Below are 14,927 nucleotides of genomic sequence, written 5' to 3'. Positions count from 1 at the left end.
CAGCCCGGAACCGGGGTCGTTGTTGTTGCTCCCTCGTCGGCGCCGCCGCCGTACCGTGGCTCTTGCTGCGACTCGCCGTCGCTGTATCTCGGTGAAGCGCCAGGTTGTTGTGGGCCAATCCCTGGCAGCCCGTCGGTCGGGGCCGGGGGGTTGGGCGCTTCGACGGGCCGGCGCTTGCCGTTGACTGCGATGATGCTGTCGATTTCTTGCTGAGTCAGAGGTATACGGCCCTTTTTTTTTTTTTTTTTGTTATTATCAGGGTTCCCGGGTTTGGTGTCAGCTTTGGGTGGATTGCATGGTCCTAGTCACTATCAGATAGCTTTATGCCGGGAAACTCACGTTGACAATGTCGGCCTTCGCCATCTGGGATGAGTACTCCATGACGTCCAGGAATGTCACGAGAGGTTTGTTTGGGGCAGGCCAGGCTGTGACGTCCATGATAGCTGCAGTCGGCTTGCTCACACCCTTTTTTCTGGCCGCAGACTTGACTGTTGAGATATTGGCTGACACGTGTGCAATGGTAGGAAGAGAAAAAAAGAGCACCAAGCAGTCGTCTTTTTCTTCAGGACGGAGACAAAAAAAACAATATAGTCTAATGATTCTTTAAGATTTGGTTACGACACAATCTCCCTTGGGTAGAGATCAGACATTGAGGTATGTTTAGAGGCAGCGAGACGCCATTGACAAACCCACTCGAGCCAACGTGGACACAAACGATACATGGCCTGCACTTTCCAATGGGAGGATTTAGAAGCTGCGCAAGGCAGTCTAGTGGCAGTTGGGGAAGGTTCAACAAAATGGGTGTTCAAGTGGTAGGGAGGACCTGCTTCCTGCTGAGACTTGATGCAGACCTTTTGGCTGCGGACATATTAAATCGTAATATAAACATTGGAATGCATACTTTAGGTGTAGCATTGTGTGATAAGCATACTTTTCTAACTATTTTAAAATATATATAGCGAAAGTGCCAATTGTGAAACCTCTTGTAACAATTGTAACACATTACAAGTCAATCATCCACATGACATAATAGCTTCTTTGCAACATATTGAAACAATGTTCCTAGTTTCTAATGTTAATCTTTATTTTTTTTAGAATATCCCTACTTAGTTCCAATAGATAAACAGCTCTCTACATACTTCTGATAATTCTTGGCAATCACAACAACATCATTTCCTAGGACACCTTATATAAGTACCTTGTTCAATTTGTAGCCACAACTTTTTTTTTTCTTTATTTTTTAAACTTTTATTCTTCTTAGCCGGCTAAAACAAAAAAATGCGCTACTATATTCTGTTATTTTTGCTTCCAGTCTTTGTTTCCGCGCAACCACCACCAGTTAGCCCTAAGAGGCCTGTTACTCCTCGTACTGGTGCGCTATGCTGCGCCAGCTCAGGCATTGCCGACCCTACCTACACCTGCAAAAACATGGGTTTAGACTCGTTTTGTGTAGGTTCTTGAAGAAAGGATGAAAGAAAACCCCATAATAATTAATTTTTTATTTTTTATTTTATTTTGCAGTGCACGGCCAAACCCAATTTTAAAGCGCGGGGGTGCGACGGCCTGGGAGGAATCGCCTCGACTGGACGCAGTGTCAAGGGCTTTCCACCTCCAAATGGTGAATGTGGTTGGACTGGGTTTATTGGATGCGCGTAAATATTTTACCATTTACACTTTGGCCATTAAAGGCTACCTTAGCTAGTACATAATGCTATATCAACTGTCGGGGGGGCACTGTGGTTAGGTTAGATTGCGTATAGTGGGACGGTCGTTACAGGAATAGAACGCTCGACTATGAATCCCTCTACTATGTACGTAAAAGAAACCTTGTGCATGTAGGAGGTAAAGAAACTTTAAATCAAACTTTGCGTCTCCTCTACCTGTTCGCGTTTTTCTCCACTTCCTAACAACGCCTTCTTCCACCTATAGAGTATGAATACCCTTCCGCAGGTAGGTTAGTAGTTTCCGGTACGCCCCCAAAAATCGTTTCTTAAATTTATTTTTATTTGTATTATTAGCGACGTGTCATATAACTATACAGATTAATTATCAAGGCGGTATTATTATGGAGTCTGTAAGCGTAATTAAAGAAAACCTTGAGCATATGCGAGTTTGTATACAGTACAGATTTCTGATGTTGATTTGCTTGAGAATGGCCCAGCAGCTGACGACAAAAAAACGCTGACCTTGACGGCATAATCCGTAAATTTTCCGACTGCCCTTTATAGAACATACAAATTTCAGCATATTTACACTTATGCCAGTCCAAATCATACCACGTACATGGGAATTTGTAAATGCGCCAAAGCACGTGCCAAGTAATTTCTCTGGTAATTATGACTTGTGTATTGACCTGATTAACTATACGTGTATAAAGGAGTCAGGGAGATTGGTACATCATGGCAGTAAAAGCGTCAATGTTTTTCCACCATGCTGGAACATCTAAAAATAGCAGTAACATAAAAAAAAATACTACATTGAATAATGAACCGTGATAGCTAGTAAGAGGCAAAAAGATTTCGCGATCTAGAGAGAAACGCATTGAGATTGCAAGGTGTAATGACTCCTTTGAAGGGCTGGGGTCTTCGTTAGAAAACACACGCTCAGTTTATTGTTTCCTGGTGCCCTCCGGGTTCGCAGGCGAGATGAGTTATTGTTATGCAGTGATTTTCTACTATGTATACGCATAGAGCCTTGCAGTGGGTTTTTTTATTGTGAAATCTATGCGTAGTTAGCGGCATGAAGTCAGCATATCCGAAGACGGACCGACACGTCGTACAAGCAGGTCTAATCATTCTCAAACTGTTCGCTCTTCCCGAGCTAGGAAGATCTCTACTTTCCACATACACAAAGTGTCCATACCTAGGTAGGTAGGTAGGGATAGAGAAGTCCAATGACCCTTGACAGGGAGATTGAGGTCATTGTCCCAACTATATATTGCGTTACTATTTCTGTGTTTTAAGTTGTCTATGATGGAAGCGTCAGTACGGTACTGCAGCGATACTCATCATATTCTGGAAAATGCCGTGCAACTTTGGGCGCAAGACAGTTTCTGGACCTGGAGAGAAGCAAACCGATTGAGCCATCATTGTCGATATCATACTTCGATGTAATGTTCATATGATTCGAGTTTCCCGCAACAAATGCATCTTGAAGCCCCCACCTTTGCATCATGAGAAGTAATTTCTCTTCTTCGGGCCAGGCGCGATCATCATGGCCATTGGGCGGTTGCAGACTTACAAGTTCAAGCAAAAGCCTTTTTCTGCTTGACCCGGATCTGATATGCAGGATTGGAAGTCTAATTATGATTTTTGATGGCTCCATTATTTAGTCACACGAGATCTATGTAATATATCTAAAGCCCAGGAGCAATAGTGAGGCATTCTTCAAAGGTTTGGGTCGTGATATATACCTAGCTTGCCAACATTAATGTCCCAGTAAAACACTCTGAGAGATGATTCGTTTGATTATATGTCTGGTTATAATAAATCTAAACCGATACCAAAGTACTTGGCTCAGCTACCTTGACAGCAAACTGGCTGGTAGATTCGCCGCCCATAATCTCGAGCAGAGCTATGTTGGCATTCATTGCCAGATTGATCCAGTTGCGCACCTCGATGGCGACCAGTGAGTCAACGCCGTACTCGTACAGCGCCGCGGTCCAGTCGTCGTGCGTCATGTTTTCCAGGACCGCGTCGCGGAGCACGGCGGCCAGGTGCACGACGCCGCGGATCGGGGCCGGGTTATCGTTGCGTTCGTACTGCTGCATGGCGGCGAGGAAGGATCCCTCGTCGGATACGTCGCCGCGGAGATCGGCCTGCGTCGACTCGGGCAGGTCCTTGACGTCGAAGAAGGAAAAGGATATGTTTTTGCGAAACGGCTTCATGTCCAGCCGCGTGTTGCTGACGAGATCGCGCAGGCCGAGCTCGACGAAGCTGCCAAAGGGCGCGACGCAGTCCCACGAGGCGCGGAGGAGCTCGCCAGACAGCGAGTTGAGAACGCAGTCAACGCCCCTTTTATCCGTAACGCGGGCGAAGGCCTTGGCGAAGCTGGCATCGCGCGAGTGGAAGATGTTGGAAGAGGGCATGCGGTACCGTTCGGTCAGGAAGGCTCGCTTTTCAGGGGAGCCGGCCGTGGCGTAGACGACGAGGCCGCGGAGAAGGGCTATCTGAATGGCGGCTTGGCCGACGGCTCCCGCGGCGGCGTGAATGAGAACCGACTGGCCCTTGGATAGCCTGGCAACGTTGACGAGTGCTTGATAGGCTGTGATGTATGCGACGGGGATGGACACAGCCTCTTCATAGGTCAAAGAGTCTGGAAGCTTGGTGATGAGATTCGACCCTACCCTTACCAGTGTCTTGTGTGTACCTTCGGGACAGAGAATGACCACACGGTCACCAGCTTGCACCTTCTTTACGTTCCTGCCAGTGCGGACGACAATGCCGCTGGCTTCTGAGCCTAATGCGGGTATTGCTATCATGCCCATGGCGGCCATAACGTCCTTGAAACTACAAGAAAAATCACAGGGCGGTGTTAGCACTGATAAATTAAATACGGCGGCTGGTAGCTATCTTGGCGAAGGAATTGAAAAAAGGGGGTTATAATAACGTATAGAGGACAGAACTGGAGCTTACTTCAGACTAGCAGCATGGACCTGTACTTGGACATCCAAGTCACCCAGCGGCTCCATCATGTCATCGTCCTTGACGAAGTGGAAAGTATCCAAGAGTCCCGGTTGGCCGATGGCAAGCTTCACCGGGAAGTCGAGCTCATTCAGTGAGGCAACGCGCTTCGAGTCGGCCAGATGCTCGGCGACCAAGGAATCACCCTGGCGGTCCTCGACAATCCACGCTACCTGCAACCGGCCGTCAAACACACGGAACTCCTTATCCTTGGATGGCAAGTCAACCGTGGCCAGACGAGCAATCTGCCGAGGGCGTTCTTGATTGGGTCAGACCCGAGGTGCAGCACACGCGCGCCATCAAAGACAGCGGCACCGCCGTGGAACCAACCGCGGCGGCAGCAGCAGCAGCGCCGCTTGTCGCATCGAGCTCACTCAAGCGGAAGTCAGTGAAGGAAAGACACGGGCTGCTCAGCGACTCATCGAACAAGCTCGTATCAACAGACCACTCCTTGAAGCCGCTGCGCCTCGAGTGACAGACTCCGGGGAGGATCTGGCCCTTGGGCTCGGGGAAATCAGCCGACACTTCCATCTCGGCTATAAAAGTCGGCGCGTACGGCCTCTCGGATCGTATGTGGCCGTCACGGAGGGTGCTGCTGATCCAGGCCTGATACCCGCGGCTGGTTCGAGGTGGCCGATCTAAAGGTTGAGCGCTCGTCGATTAGTATGTCACTTTTCTTCTTCTCTTTTTTTTTGTCATGTATTGATGCAATCGAGGATGTATTGGTCAACTTACATTTGGCTTGACGCTGCCCATTATGAGCCTCTGATTTCTGGAAGCTCGCCCGATGGTACTGTAAATAGCATGAGCTTCTGTTGGGTCTCCAGCTTTTGTTCCGGTTCCCTGCGCGCAATTTTGATATTTACAGCGTCAGCCCTGTGTTTCTCCTGAGCTTGGACTCATACATGATAGGGAGAATTTCAGGGGGAAAGCTACATACGTGTGCCTCAACATACTGCGTATCGGAATAGTCGAGACCAAACCTTTCGTAAACATCCTCTATGAGTTGCATCTGTGACGCTCCAGAAGGCATAGCCATACCTTTTGTCCAGCCGTCCGAATTTGATCCGGTGCCGCGGATGACAGCGCGGATGGGATCACCATCGCGTTGGGCCGACGCGAGCGGCTTGAGCACGACGATGCCGCAACCCTCGCCTCGGCCGTAGCCGCGACCCTCGTCATCAAAGGATCGCGAGCGGCCCTCGGGGCTGAGCACTGAGAGGTTTTGCAGCTGCATAAAGGTATCGGGAGATAGCAGCAGGTTGACACCTCCTGCAATGGCCATCTGGAAATTCGGCATTTCATGTCAGCTTGCACTGTTCCAATGCTAAGTTTGAAATTAACGTCATGGAGCGCGGTATACTACACATGGCGGTAAGGGTAAAAATCCCTCCCCTGGCTCTGTCTTCCAGCGGTGCGGGCCTTGTGGGCGCTGCCGACGTTGGTAGTAGTTTTGGAGAAATAATATATAGTAATTTAGGTACTTGATTCCTCTCGCAAACAGTAAAGTTAGTCACGGCCCACTCATAGACATACGGTGGCAGGAGAGTGTTTTTTTCGCTTGATATTATAATATGATGTTGGCATGCGGAAAGCAACGAGGTTTCAAAGTTATGAATATAAAAGTAACTATATGTCTCATTGGCTACAAGATATAGTATGGCCCATGTTATTGGTAGTACTCTTCACATGATGATGTTAACCCTTTTCAGTAAGCATAAGATAGGTTGTTAGCTCGGCAGTTTCGGTTGGCAGGGACTCTTGATCTCAAATAGAAGCTTGTTCTGAGTCACACAAAGTTTAAAAAAAAGCAGCTACAATGCATCACTGTATTGTAGACAGCTTAAAACTCCACACAGGGATAGAACATTTGCTAGGCTTGCTAGTCAGACCCCCCTCCCCGCCCCACCCTTTCGAGGCAACAAGCATGGCACTATCTGTCTACTTAGACGGGTTGACTTGGGCAGTGTAAGGAGAGGTTTTGAGTTGGGCCTGCAATGCAAGGGCGACGGACGGCAAAGAGAATGCAATGCGTAGCTATGATACTGGTGTCTTGAGGAGCTAATATGATAATAATGGGCCGTCCCTGGTAACTAAGTTCTTTGTCTCGAAGCATTTTGTCCCAACTATAGAGCTCATTTAAAAAAGACATCCAGGGCAACCTATAAACGGCAAGCGTCTAAATCCGCGCTAACTTGCTTATGAACCTTAGCCAAACTGTTGAATAAAGCTTTCGTCCCTTATATCAGATAATAGCAACCCATACGTTAAGCTTAAAGCTACTCTAGCCTTGAAGAATTTCATCCGGTACACCGCACTAGATCAAGCATACTTCAAATTGGTGAGCTAAGTTTACCACCCACCTTGTTACTATGGGAGAAGCTTCCATCCAATGTTCTTGGGATCAACCGCCAAACCATAATGATCGCGTTTACAAGCTGACGGCGAAAACCCATCGCAAGTAGTTGGCTAAGCTCTGCCGACATGTTAACAAAAGGGCACAGTATCCTCCTGTTTGGGGACTATACCGACCCCTGGGCCGACGCCTTTGATCGTATCACGCTGCAGGCCACCTCGAGCCCATGGCTGCAGAGTTTTCTAGACCATGTCGCGTCCATCGTGTTGGCCGAGACTCGGCAGATGGATGAACCGCTGAGGCAGAGTCTGATGGTGCGAGGCACGGGTTTCATGTTGTCGAGCCTCGCCGAACTGGCCGACTCTTATCGTGGCGAAAAGGATCCCGTCGGCTTTGTGGACGCTGTTATGGTTTACGTTGTACGGGCTGTGGCTCTACTGGGGTGAGTCTGCCAGCGAAGTTGAAATGGAAACCTCACGACTAGCCTGAACCTGAGGAGGGGGGAGAAAAGAAAAAAGGAGACAAAAAACTAATAAAAAGAGAAAAAGAAACCGTGTAGATGGGTTCGCCAAAACCCGGGAGCGTTACGCGCGGGATCCCCAGAAGCTTTAATTTCATTATGGGGGCGAGCAAGTACAATCTCAACCCTGACCAGGAGTACTGGTGGCAGTTTGTCGAGCCGTCACTTTCCTCCATGATGGAACATGCCGGCCAGTACACGCCAGAGGAGCAAGAAAGCCATAAGACGTGGTACGCCACCCAGGTGACGCCCATATTCGGCGGTCAACCGTCGGAAGAAACCCCTGACCCAAACCCCTTCACTCATGATTCCAGCCCGTGCCACATCAGCATCAACTGGTGCTCCGAGGGGAAGCCGACAGTGCGCAGCGGCATGACGTGACCCCACGACGTCTTCAACAGCCAGACCTTTGTCGACGAGCTGCAGCCAGCCATCGAGACGTCTGACCGGCCGGACAGAGCCCTATTCGACGGTCTGGCAAAGTCCTTGTTCCTCAGGGATCCGCAAGAGATTGGATGGTCCCCCCGCTATACACGAGTATATTTCTTTTGCTTATAACAATACCAAAGGGGTCTACTTAAACATATACTTCTCCCCATGTGGGAGATCGATGAAAATGCCAGGTCGGGCCGTAGAGGAAGTGGCTAGAAACGGGAAACTGTTCGAGGGCAAATATACTGGCTGGCCGGCACACCTTAAGTAGATATGAGAGAGCGAGAGAAAGAGAGAGACTTGTCCGGTCAATTATTCTGGTCCATATGAAATCGTTTTGCAGGGTGGTGAAGCGAGGAGGGTGGATAAGATGACGCTGCGCCGGTCCTACATGTAAGCTCTATTTGCACAGCATTAAAGTGGCCAAGGTCGGAAACAGGGAGGCGTGGACTTCTGACGGCATCATCCATGGTTTTTTCCCAACTGCTCCTGGAAAAGCCCAAGGACTCAAGCTTTTGATGCGTTCACAAGACTTTTGCAAGCGCGTGCAGACGATTCGCTGTAAAGCAGATTGCAGGGGTACAGCGCGGGATCCATGCAAAAGGGGGCGTCTGATGGGCGTATAAATACTGTTCGTCATGATTTTTGTTCTTTCCCAGGTAAAAAAAAAGTTCGTCGCGACCCTTTTTTCAATATTCATTCGCAATTCTTCAATGGTGACGCTTTCCACATCACGACGCTGTTTTATCTTCGACCATCAGGGCCATGGCTGACGGTGAAGGTGGGATAGTCAAGCTTCGGCAGGAGCTTCTTAGAATCGATAGAGATATAATGAAAAAGAACGCATACTCAATCACGTCCATCGCCACCAGCAAGTGCCTTTCGCGACGAATCCCAAGGAGGGAGTGGAGGAGAAGGCCGAATTGGGATTCAAGATCTTTCAGCTCATGCAGCACGCTGGCTCATTGGTCGTGCTGTCGAAATTGTATCAGCCTGCCGTGTGTGCCATATCATCCATTTTTTGCAGGAACAAATCTGCGGTGTCATTTCCAAAAGGGACGTCTGTCATAGCAGCTTTCCAACTGGTCAAAGTCGTTGATGCCAAGCTTGGCTTAACAACCCAAGCGAGCATATCCCCCTCATTCTCCGGGTTAGAATCGATGAAGGATGTTCAGCTCGGCTCGGATTAGATTAAGTATTCGCGACGACCCGTCAATAGTTCTACGGTTATTATTAAGCTCTTGCTTAAATGAATGACTGTAGATTCACAGGGATATAATGGAAACAACCTCTCTACCTATCTAGCTAGCTACTCACATATCCACCCGAATGTAGCGCCTATCAACGACAACTTGCAAAAGGCTAGAGAGACCATCAACTTTTCAAAACTTCTAGCCGTCGGTTTCTTAATTATTTTCTCCTTCCTCAGAGGCCTTGTGTGGTGCAAATAAAGAGCCATGCCTCCTTGCGCCAACATCACAAATGGAACGAACTGGGCTCCAAAAGCATCTTCCACTAAAGTTTCTTCAGTTCCAGGGCTGTATATCACCGGACTCGGGTCACAGTTCCCACCACATCTTTTCGGTCCGGAAAAGCTAGAAGAGCTTGCAAGACGGTTATACGATGTTGAGAAGCCAGCGTATGTCAACATGCCAAGCTCAGTCGACATCCCTGATTCACATACTAAAAGCCAGCATCCACGACCAAAAAAAAACAGTCTCAAGAAGCTCCTCCAAATTAACCGCTCCACAGGCATCGAGACCCGCGCGTCGGTCGGCACATTTGAGACGACGAGCTTCGCATCCCGACCAGACCCGCCGTCCATCGCAGAGCTGAACGACCTCTTCCGCGACTCTGCCGGCGTCGACCTGGCCACACGAGCGTGCCGCAAGGCCCTCGACGAATGGGGCGGCGACGCGTCCACCGAAATCACCCACACCGTCGCCGTGACGTGCACAAACCAGGGCAACCCGGGCTACGACCTCTTGGTGGCGCAGCGCCTGGGCCTGGGCGCGAGAGTGGACCGCACGCTGCTCAGCGGCGTCGGCTGCGCGGGCGGGCTGGCTGTCCTCCGGTGCGCGGCGCAGCTGGCTGCCGGTGCTGCGGCTGGAGGTAGGCCGGCGAGGGTCTTGTGCTTTGCGTGCGAGGTGTGCACGCCCGGCATGCGCCGCGAGCTGGCCGAGGTGGATGCGTGTGGTGACGATGTGACTGGTATGAGCATTGCGGGCGCGCTTTTTGCCGACGGCGCGGCTGCGTTTGTGCTCTGCAATGAGCTTGGCATGCCAGAGGAGCAGGGTGATGGGACGGGGAAGCCGCTCCTGCAGCTGCTTGAATGGGACAACGCCGTCATCCCAGACTCGATGCAGCACTTGGGGAGCTACGTCGACCCGCTCGGCTTCCGAACCATACTGACGCGAGACGTGCCGGGGCTGACGGTCAAGGCGGTAAGACCGATGCTGGAGTCGCTGCTGCGGCTGCCGTCTCTCCGCGAGCAGCTCGGCCCCTCAGCTGAAGGCCTCGGGGCGGCGGACCTCGACTGGGCGCTGCATCCGGGCGGGCAGGCCATCATTGCTGGCGTCCAGGCGAGCCTGGTCCTGACTGACGACCAGCTGCGCGCCACCAAGCAGATATACCGCACCAGGGGCAACTCGTCCAGCTCTGCCGTTTTGGCGGTTCTTGATCTGCTGTGTGGGATGGGGAGGGGTAAGGATCATGTTGTTGCCGCTTCGTTTGGGCCGGGAATCGCCATTGAAATGGCGCTTTTTAGGAGATGTCGCTGAGAGGGCCAACCAAGGGGTGGCAGAATGGCATCCATGAGTATCTTTTCCCTCGTATAACAGGGACTTACACGAGCTTTCATACCGCCCCAAATATTATACTTACACATTCCGACGAAGCGCTTAAAAAGATGGAGTCATTAAGAGTCATCAATAGGCCTGCTCAAAGCTTGGCCCGTATCTCCGCCTCCGTCTCCTCCGGAACAGGCGGCAACTCCCTTCTTCCCTCCCACGCATCCACGACGGCACCCCAGTACCGATCGGCATCCTCAAGAACCAGGGCGCAGTGCGGCGCGGTCCGAAACAGCACGGCACCGACCTTGTGGGCGCCGATCCTGCCGCTCGCCTGGCGGGCGTGCGATACGACGTCGTCGACGCCGACCATGCCGTCGCCCGCGCTGAACAGGTACAGCCGCCTCACGTCGTCGCCGAGCAGGGAGGTGCTGTTGAGCTCGGCGCGGAGCTCGCGTACGGAGCTCATCAGCCCGGCGTCCTGCAGCGCCTGCACGGCCGACACCAGGCAGTAGGTCATGGCCGTGCCGACCCACCGCAGCGGCGGGGAGAGGGACGGCGGGAGGGACAGGAGCGCGGCGCCGTAGGTCTTGCCGAACGAGGCGTCGCCGGGGCAGCAGTCCAACACCACGAGGCCCAGTCGGTCGCGCAGGGCGGACGGGACGGTGGATTTCAGGAGCTGAGTGGCCATGTTGCCGCCGCCGTTGGAGAAGAAGTGCAACAAGACGTCTCTTCTCCTGTTCGCTTCACCAGACGTTGGAGTCAGGATGCTGGCGATGGCGTCACGGGCGGGCTGGAGGCGGGCGCGAAGGGTCGCGAAGGACCGCACGGCCATGTCAGGGATGACGGTGCGGATTAGAAGCACCGATGTGGATGGCCACCGGGCCTGGTAGCCTGCCACGTATTTGCTGATGCGCCGGGTGGTTGCGCCGCCGAGCCAGGTGCAGATTATCACAAGGCTAGGTGGTGAAGGTGCGCCATTGCGTTGAACAGACGGCGCGGCTTCTCCTTGGTGGGAAACCGACGGGCTAAACAAAAAGATGTTGTTGCCTAGATCCAGGGGCCTCTGACTTGCCGAATCGACCTTGGATGATTGTGATGAGTGTATCCTCTTCATCGCGATGGTGGTTATGGGACTGGGAAGCCAACAGAAAAGACGCAGTCTATCCTCACTTGTGGACAGGATGTCTAGGTAAGGTACCTACCTGAAATTGTCGTCAGGTAAAAGATTACGAGAATGAAGGATCATCGTCTGTGAGAGCGGAGTACCTACCAACTAGGTACCTACACCGGACCCCCTGCACGAGTATGTATGAAAGTCAAGGCCTCTTCTAGTTTAGCGGCCAATTGGGAGGTTAAGATTAGGATATTAAGTGTGACTATAGATTAAGGGAAGTACGGCACACAAATTGGCTTGAAAGATCGTATTTGATTACAGGGTAAGTTATAGTACTCTTGATGCATCTTAATACAGCCAGCCCTGTTTGGGGGGGGGGGGGCATGGGAGGTCCTAAATGGGGCCTTACATTTGCGTGTTTACCGGGGTGAGTTCGAGTACCCTAACCACTTCCAGATCTCTTCAGGGGTCGGGTGTAGGTAGTTCTGTTCCCCGTGGACCTGGGGACCCCACTGAAAACAGAGTTGCTTAGCGTCTTAGAGTGGGTGGGTCATGACCTCAACACTTTGTATCCTTGCAACAACCTCGCCTGTTTGGTGCCTCTCTCCAACTTCATTCCTCCTGCCAATTTCTATTGCATGAAACCCTTTCTCGGCGCCACCACGGTGTTACTGCAAAATGGATTGTGATACATCAGATACCTATGAGAAGCAGGTGGATATTTTTTTTCAAATCATTGAGTTGGACTTGCCGCTCTTTTTGTTAACTTCCGGTCAGCATGTTCCAGCATTAGGTTTTACCGGTGGCGGGGCTGTCGTCCCTGCGAGCCTAGTCTAGACCTTAGACTTGTGCATCATGCTTGGTACGTCTGCCGACGCTTTTATCTGTGTCGTTATCCGCAGAACCGCTTTGGGTCATTATAGCGCTGGTATTGTTTGGGAATCGCTCGAAATCACCTTTCAAATCCATGCGTGGAGAAAAGATCTTGTCACCGTTGGGAGCCTCGCGGGCCCGGATCCTTTCCCTCATGACCGTTGCGTTTGCCAGAGCTTTTATTTTTTTAATCGAAATCCGCGGAAATATTTCGGTTTTCGTTGCCGGATCGCCACAAATTATCTTCATGCTGCCGTTCTTCACGAGCGTCCAAGTACAACCACAAATTCCTGGGGCGGTATGATTTGTTTCAGGGTAAAGTCCAATTCCGACGTGTTGAGCAGCGGCCGGAGATCCTCGTCGGCTTGATTTTGCAATTCCACTACTTCCAACAGCGGGAATACGGCCACTATGTGCAGAAGAGAGAGCGAGAGAGAGAGAGAGACCCGGAAACTTCGGAGTACGAGGGCGAGTGATGGCCAAATATGCTGTATTGGGACGGACGAACGTCTATCTCCAAGTTCAGACTTGACAAATCTACCGACATCTTCATACCATGAAGCCCGGACTTCAAGCCATTCCTCCAGGTCTGTGCATCCGTGCGCTCTCTGTGGACCCATGAGGTCGCCAGGCGTCTCGTTGAGCAGTCGCAAACTGAATCTGGCTTGGTGGATTCAAGGGGTACTCGATTCACCTCAATACTTAAAGAACAGGACAAGTTGCGGCCTGGAATCTGCAGCGCAAAGCAGGCCTCGCTCATGATACCTACATAGTAATTCATCCTTCAGTTCCATGGGATCTAGTTTGTTGGAGGTGCCGCGATACTTCAATGTTCTCCTTGCTATTCAGTGCTCGACAAACCAGATTGCCCGCAAGAAACTCACGGTAAGTCAAGTATATGCAGTGGTCTTCCAGTACATCGCCGTCGGGCCCGCGATGGAGAAAAGACGAGGCATCCAACAGCTCGGCGGACAACCCAGAATCCCCGGTAAGCTCTTGGTGGTTTCTCGCGAGCCAGTCAAGATCCTTCTCCCTGAAGACGATGATATCGGAACAGAAGCCCACAAAGGCCATGCAGGCCAGCTCTCCGACATGACGCTGCACGAGCCGGCGCCTCTGGAACCCTACCATCGTTGCGGCCTGTTTTAGGGGAGACCGAACCAAGCTTGTGACATATCTCATCCAAATCTTGTCAGCGACATTTCTGAGGAGCTCTGCCATCAACTTTGGCGTAGAATCTTGCTTCAGTTGGTCTACAATCTCGTCCCATCCGTCGAGCACAAAGACCGTTCGGTCGTCGGCACACGCCATCTCACAATCCTCAGCCAGAAGGTCTGCGTCGCCGCCTCCCGTAGCGAAAAAAAAAGGTTACTTAGAAGCCACTGGTTCAGCGTAATATTGGCATTGTCCGGGCCGCACTTGGTCTTGAGGTCGCGCGGCGGTATCCACAACAATCTGGCATACAAGGAGCGCCGCTGTTGGGCATCGTCAAGTCGCCGCACAAGGTTGTCCACCATTCTTTTGGCCAATCTTGTCTTCCATACACCTGCCTTGCCACGGATCAAAACTCGTTTTGGGGGGGCGGGTGTCATCCTGATGTGCAACGACAAGACTTCTCAGAGTCATGTTTCGCATGCTCCACGCGCCCGGTGGAAGCTGCCACGGCCTTCATCCACTCAACGACGCGTCCTTTGTCACTCAGTGCTGCAAGTGAATCAAAATATGCGCTCAAAAAGCCTTCAACCTGCGCTCCTGTCGTCCCATAGTTGGCAGCTCTGTTCCAGGCATCCTCCAACTGCGCATAGAGTCCGCGCAGAAAATCCGTCAGGCAATTTGCAGCGTCTGATTTCGTGAAACTAACTGGCTAGATCTTGCCATGTACCGTGTTGTCAATCTCAATTAATTCCATGGGCAATCTCCCGACACTCCACCTCCTGGATCCGCCGGGAGCTTGCGGGGTGGCTCGTAGGGTTTTTCGCGGCCCATACCACCCTCCTTTGCGCTCCGTTGTTAAATGCACCTCGTCGCCACCGATCCGTCGCCGTCGTGAGGACTGCATCCCCGTTTTCGGGCCACGCGCGATTATAATAGCTGCAACCACAGCGTCGGCATGTACAGTGCGGAAACCGTGTTATTTACCTCCGTGAACGGGAATAAT

The 14,927-nt window shown here is 51.5% G+C and overlaps 6 protein-coding genes across 6 annotated transcripts; 3 read left to right on the top strand and 3 right to left on the bottom strand.

Annotated features, from left to right (window-relative positions):
• Positions 1–1,278: 1,278 nt before the first annotated feature.
• Positions 1,279–1,656, top strand: PgNI_10000 (uncharacterized protein; the record flags this gene model as incomplete). The annotated part of the gene is made up of 2 exons (XM_031129981.1): positions 1,279–1,449; positions 1,522–1,656. 2 exons carry the CDS (start codon positions 1,279–1,281, stop codon positions 1,654–1,656), a joined length of 306 nt encoding a protein of 101 aa, XP_030977721.1.
• Positions 1,657–3,490: 1,834 nt separating this feature from the next.
• On the bottom strand, positions 3,491–5,967 carry PgNI_09999 (uncharacterized protein; the record flags this gene model as incomplete). The annotated part of the gene is made up of 5 exons (XM_031129980.1): positions 3,491–4,508; positions 4,635–4,927; positions 4,974–5,320; positions 5,418–5,475; positions 5,623–5,967. The coding sequence occupies 5 exons, from the start codon at positions 5,965–5,967 to the stop codon at positions 3,491–3,493; spliced, it is 2,061 nt and encodes a 686-aa protein (XP_030978003.1).
• Positions 5,968–7,166: 1,199 nt separating this feature from the next.
• PgNI_09998 (uncharacterized protein) lies at positions 7,167–7,939 on the top strand (the record flags this gene model as incomplete). Its single annotated transcript, XM_031129979.1, has 2 exons — positions 7,167–7,457; positions 7,598–7,939. 2 exons carry the CDS (start codon positions 7,167–7,169, stop codon positions 7,937–7,939), a joined length of 633 nt encoding a protein of 210 aa, XP_030978002.1.
• Positions 7,940–9,447: 1,508 nt separating this feature from the next.
• Positions 9,448–10,770, top strand: PgNI_09997 (uncharacterized protein; the record flags this gene model as incomplete). The annotated part of the gene is made up of 2 exons (XM_031129978.1): positions 9,448–9,629; positions 9,708–10,770. The coding sequence occupies 2 exons, from the start codon at positions 9,448–9,450 to the stop codon at positions 10,768–10,770; spliced, it is 1,245 nt and encodes a 414-aa protein (XP_030977999.1).
• A 160-nt stretch (positions 10,771–10,930) lies between these two features.
• On the bottom strand, positions 10,931–11,896 carry PgNI_09996 (uncharacterized protein; the record flags this gene model as incomplete). Its single annotated transcript, XM_031129977.1, has 1 exon — positions 10,931–11,896. One exon carries the CDS (start codon positions 11,894–11,896, stop codon positions 10,931–10,933), a length of 966 nt encoding a protein of 321 aa, XP_030977998.1.
• A 1,133-nt stretch (positions 11,897–13,029) lies between these two features.
• Positions 13,030–14,361, bottom strand: PgNI_09995 (uncharacterized protein; the record flags this gene model as incomplete). The annotated part of the gene is made up of 4 exons (XM_031129976.1): positions 13,030–13,178; positions 13,325–13,534; positions 13,654–13,909; positions 14,086–14,361. 4 exons carry the CDS (start codon positions 14,359–14,361, stop codon positions 13,030–13,032), a joined length of 891 nt encoding a protein of 296 aa, XP_030978001.1.
• Between the last annotated feature and the right edge of the window lie 566 nt (positions 14,362–14,927).

The sequence above is a fragment of the Pyricularia grisea genome, assembly GCF_004355905.1.
Source record: "Pyricularia grisea strain NI907 chromosome Unknown Pyricularia_grisea_NI907_Scaffold_7, whole genome shotgun sequence".
Taxonomy (NCBI): Eukaryota; Fungi; Ascomycota; class Sordariomycetes; order Magnaporthales; family Pyriculariaceae; genus Pyricularia; species Pyricularia grisea.
Note: the sequence above shows the minus strand (reverse complement) of the source record. Positions and strands in the feature narration are given on the sequence as shown.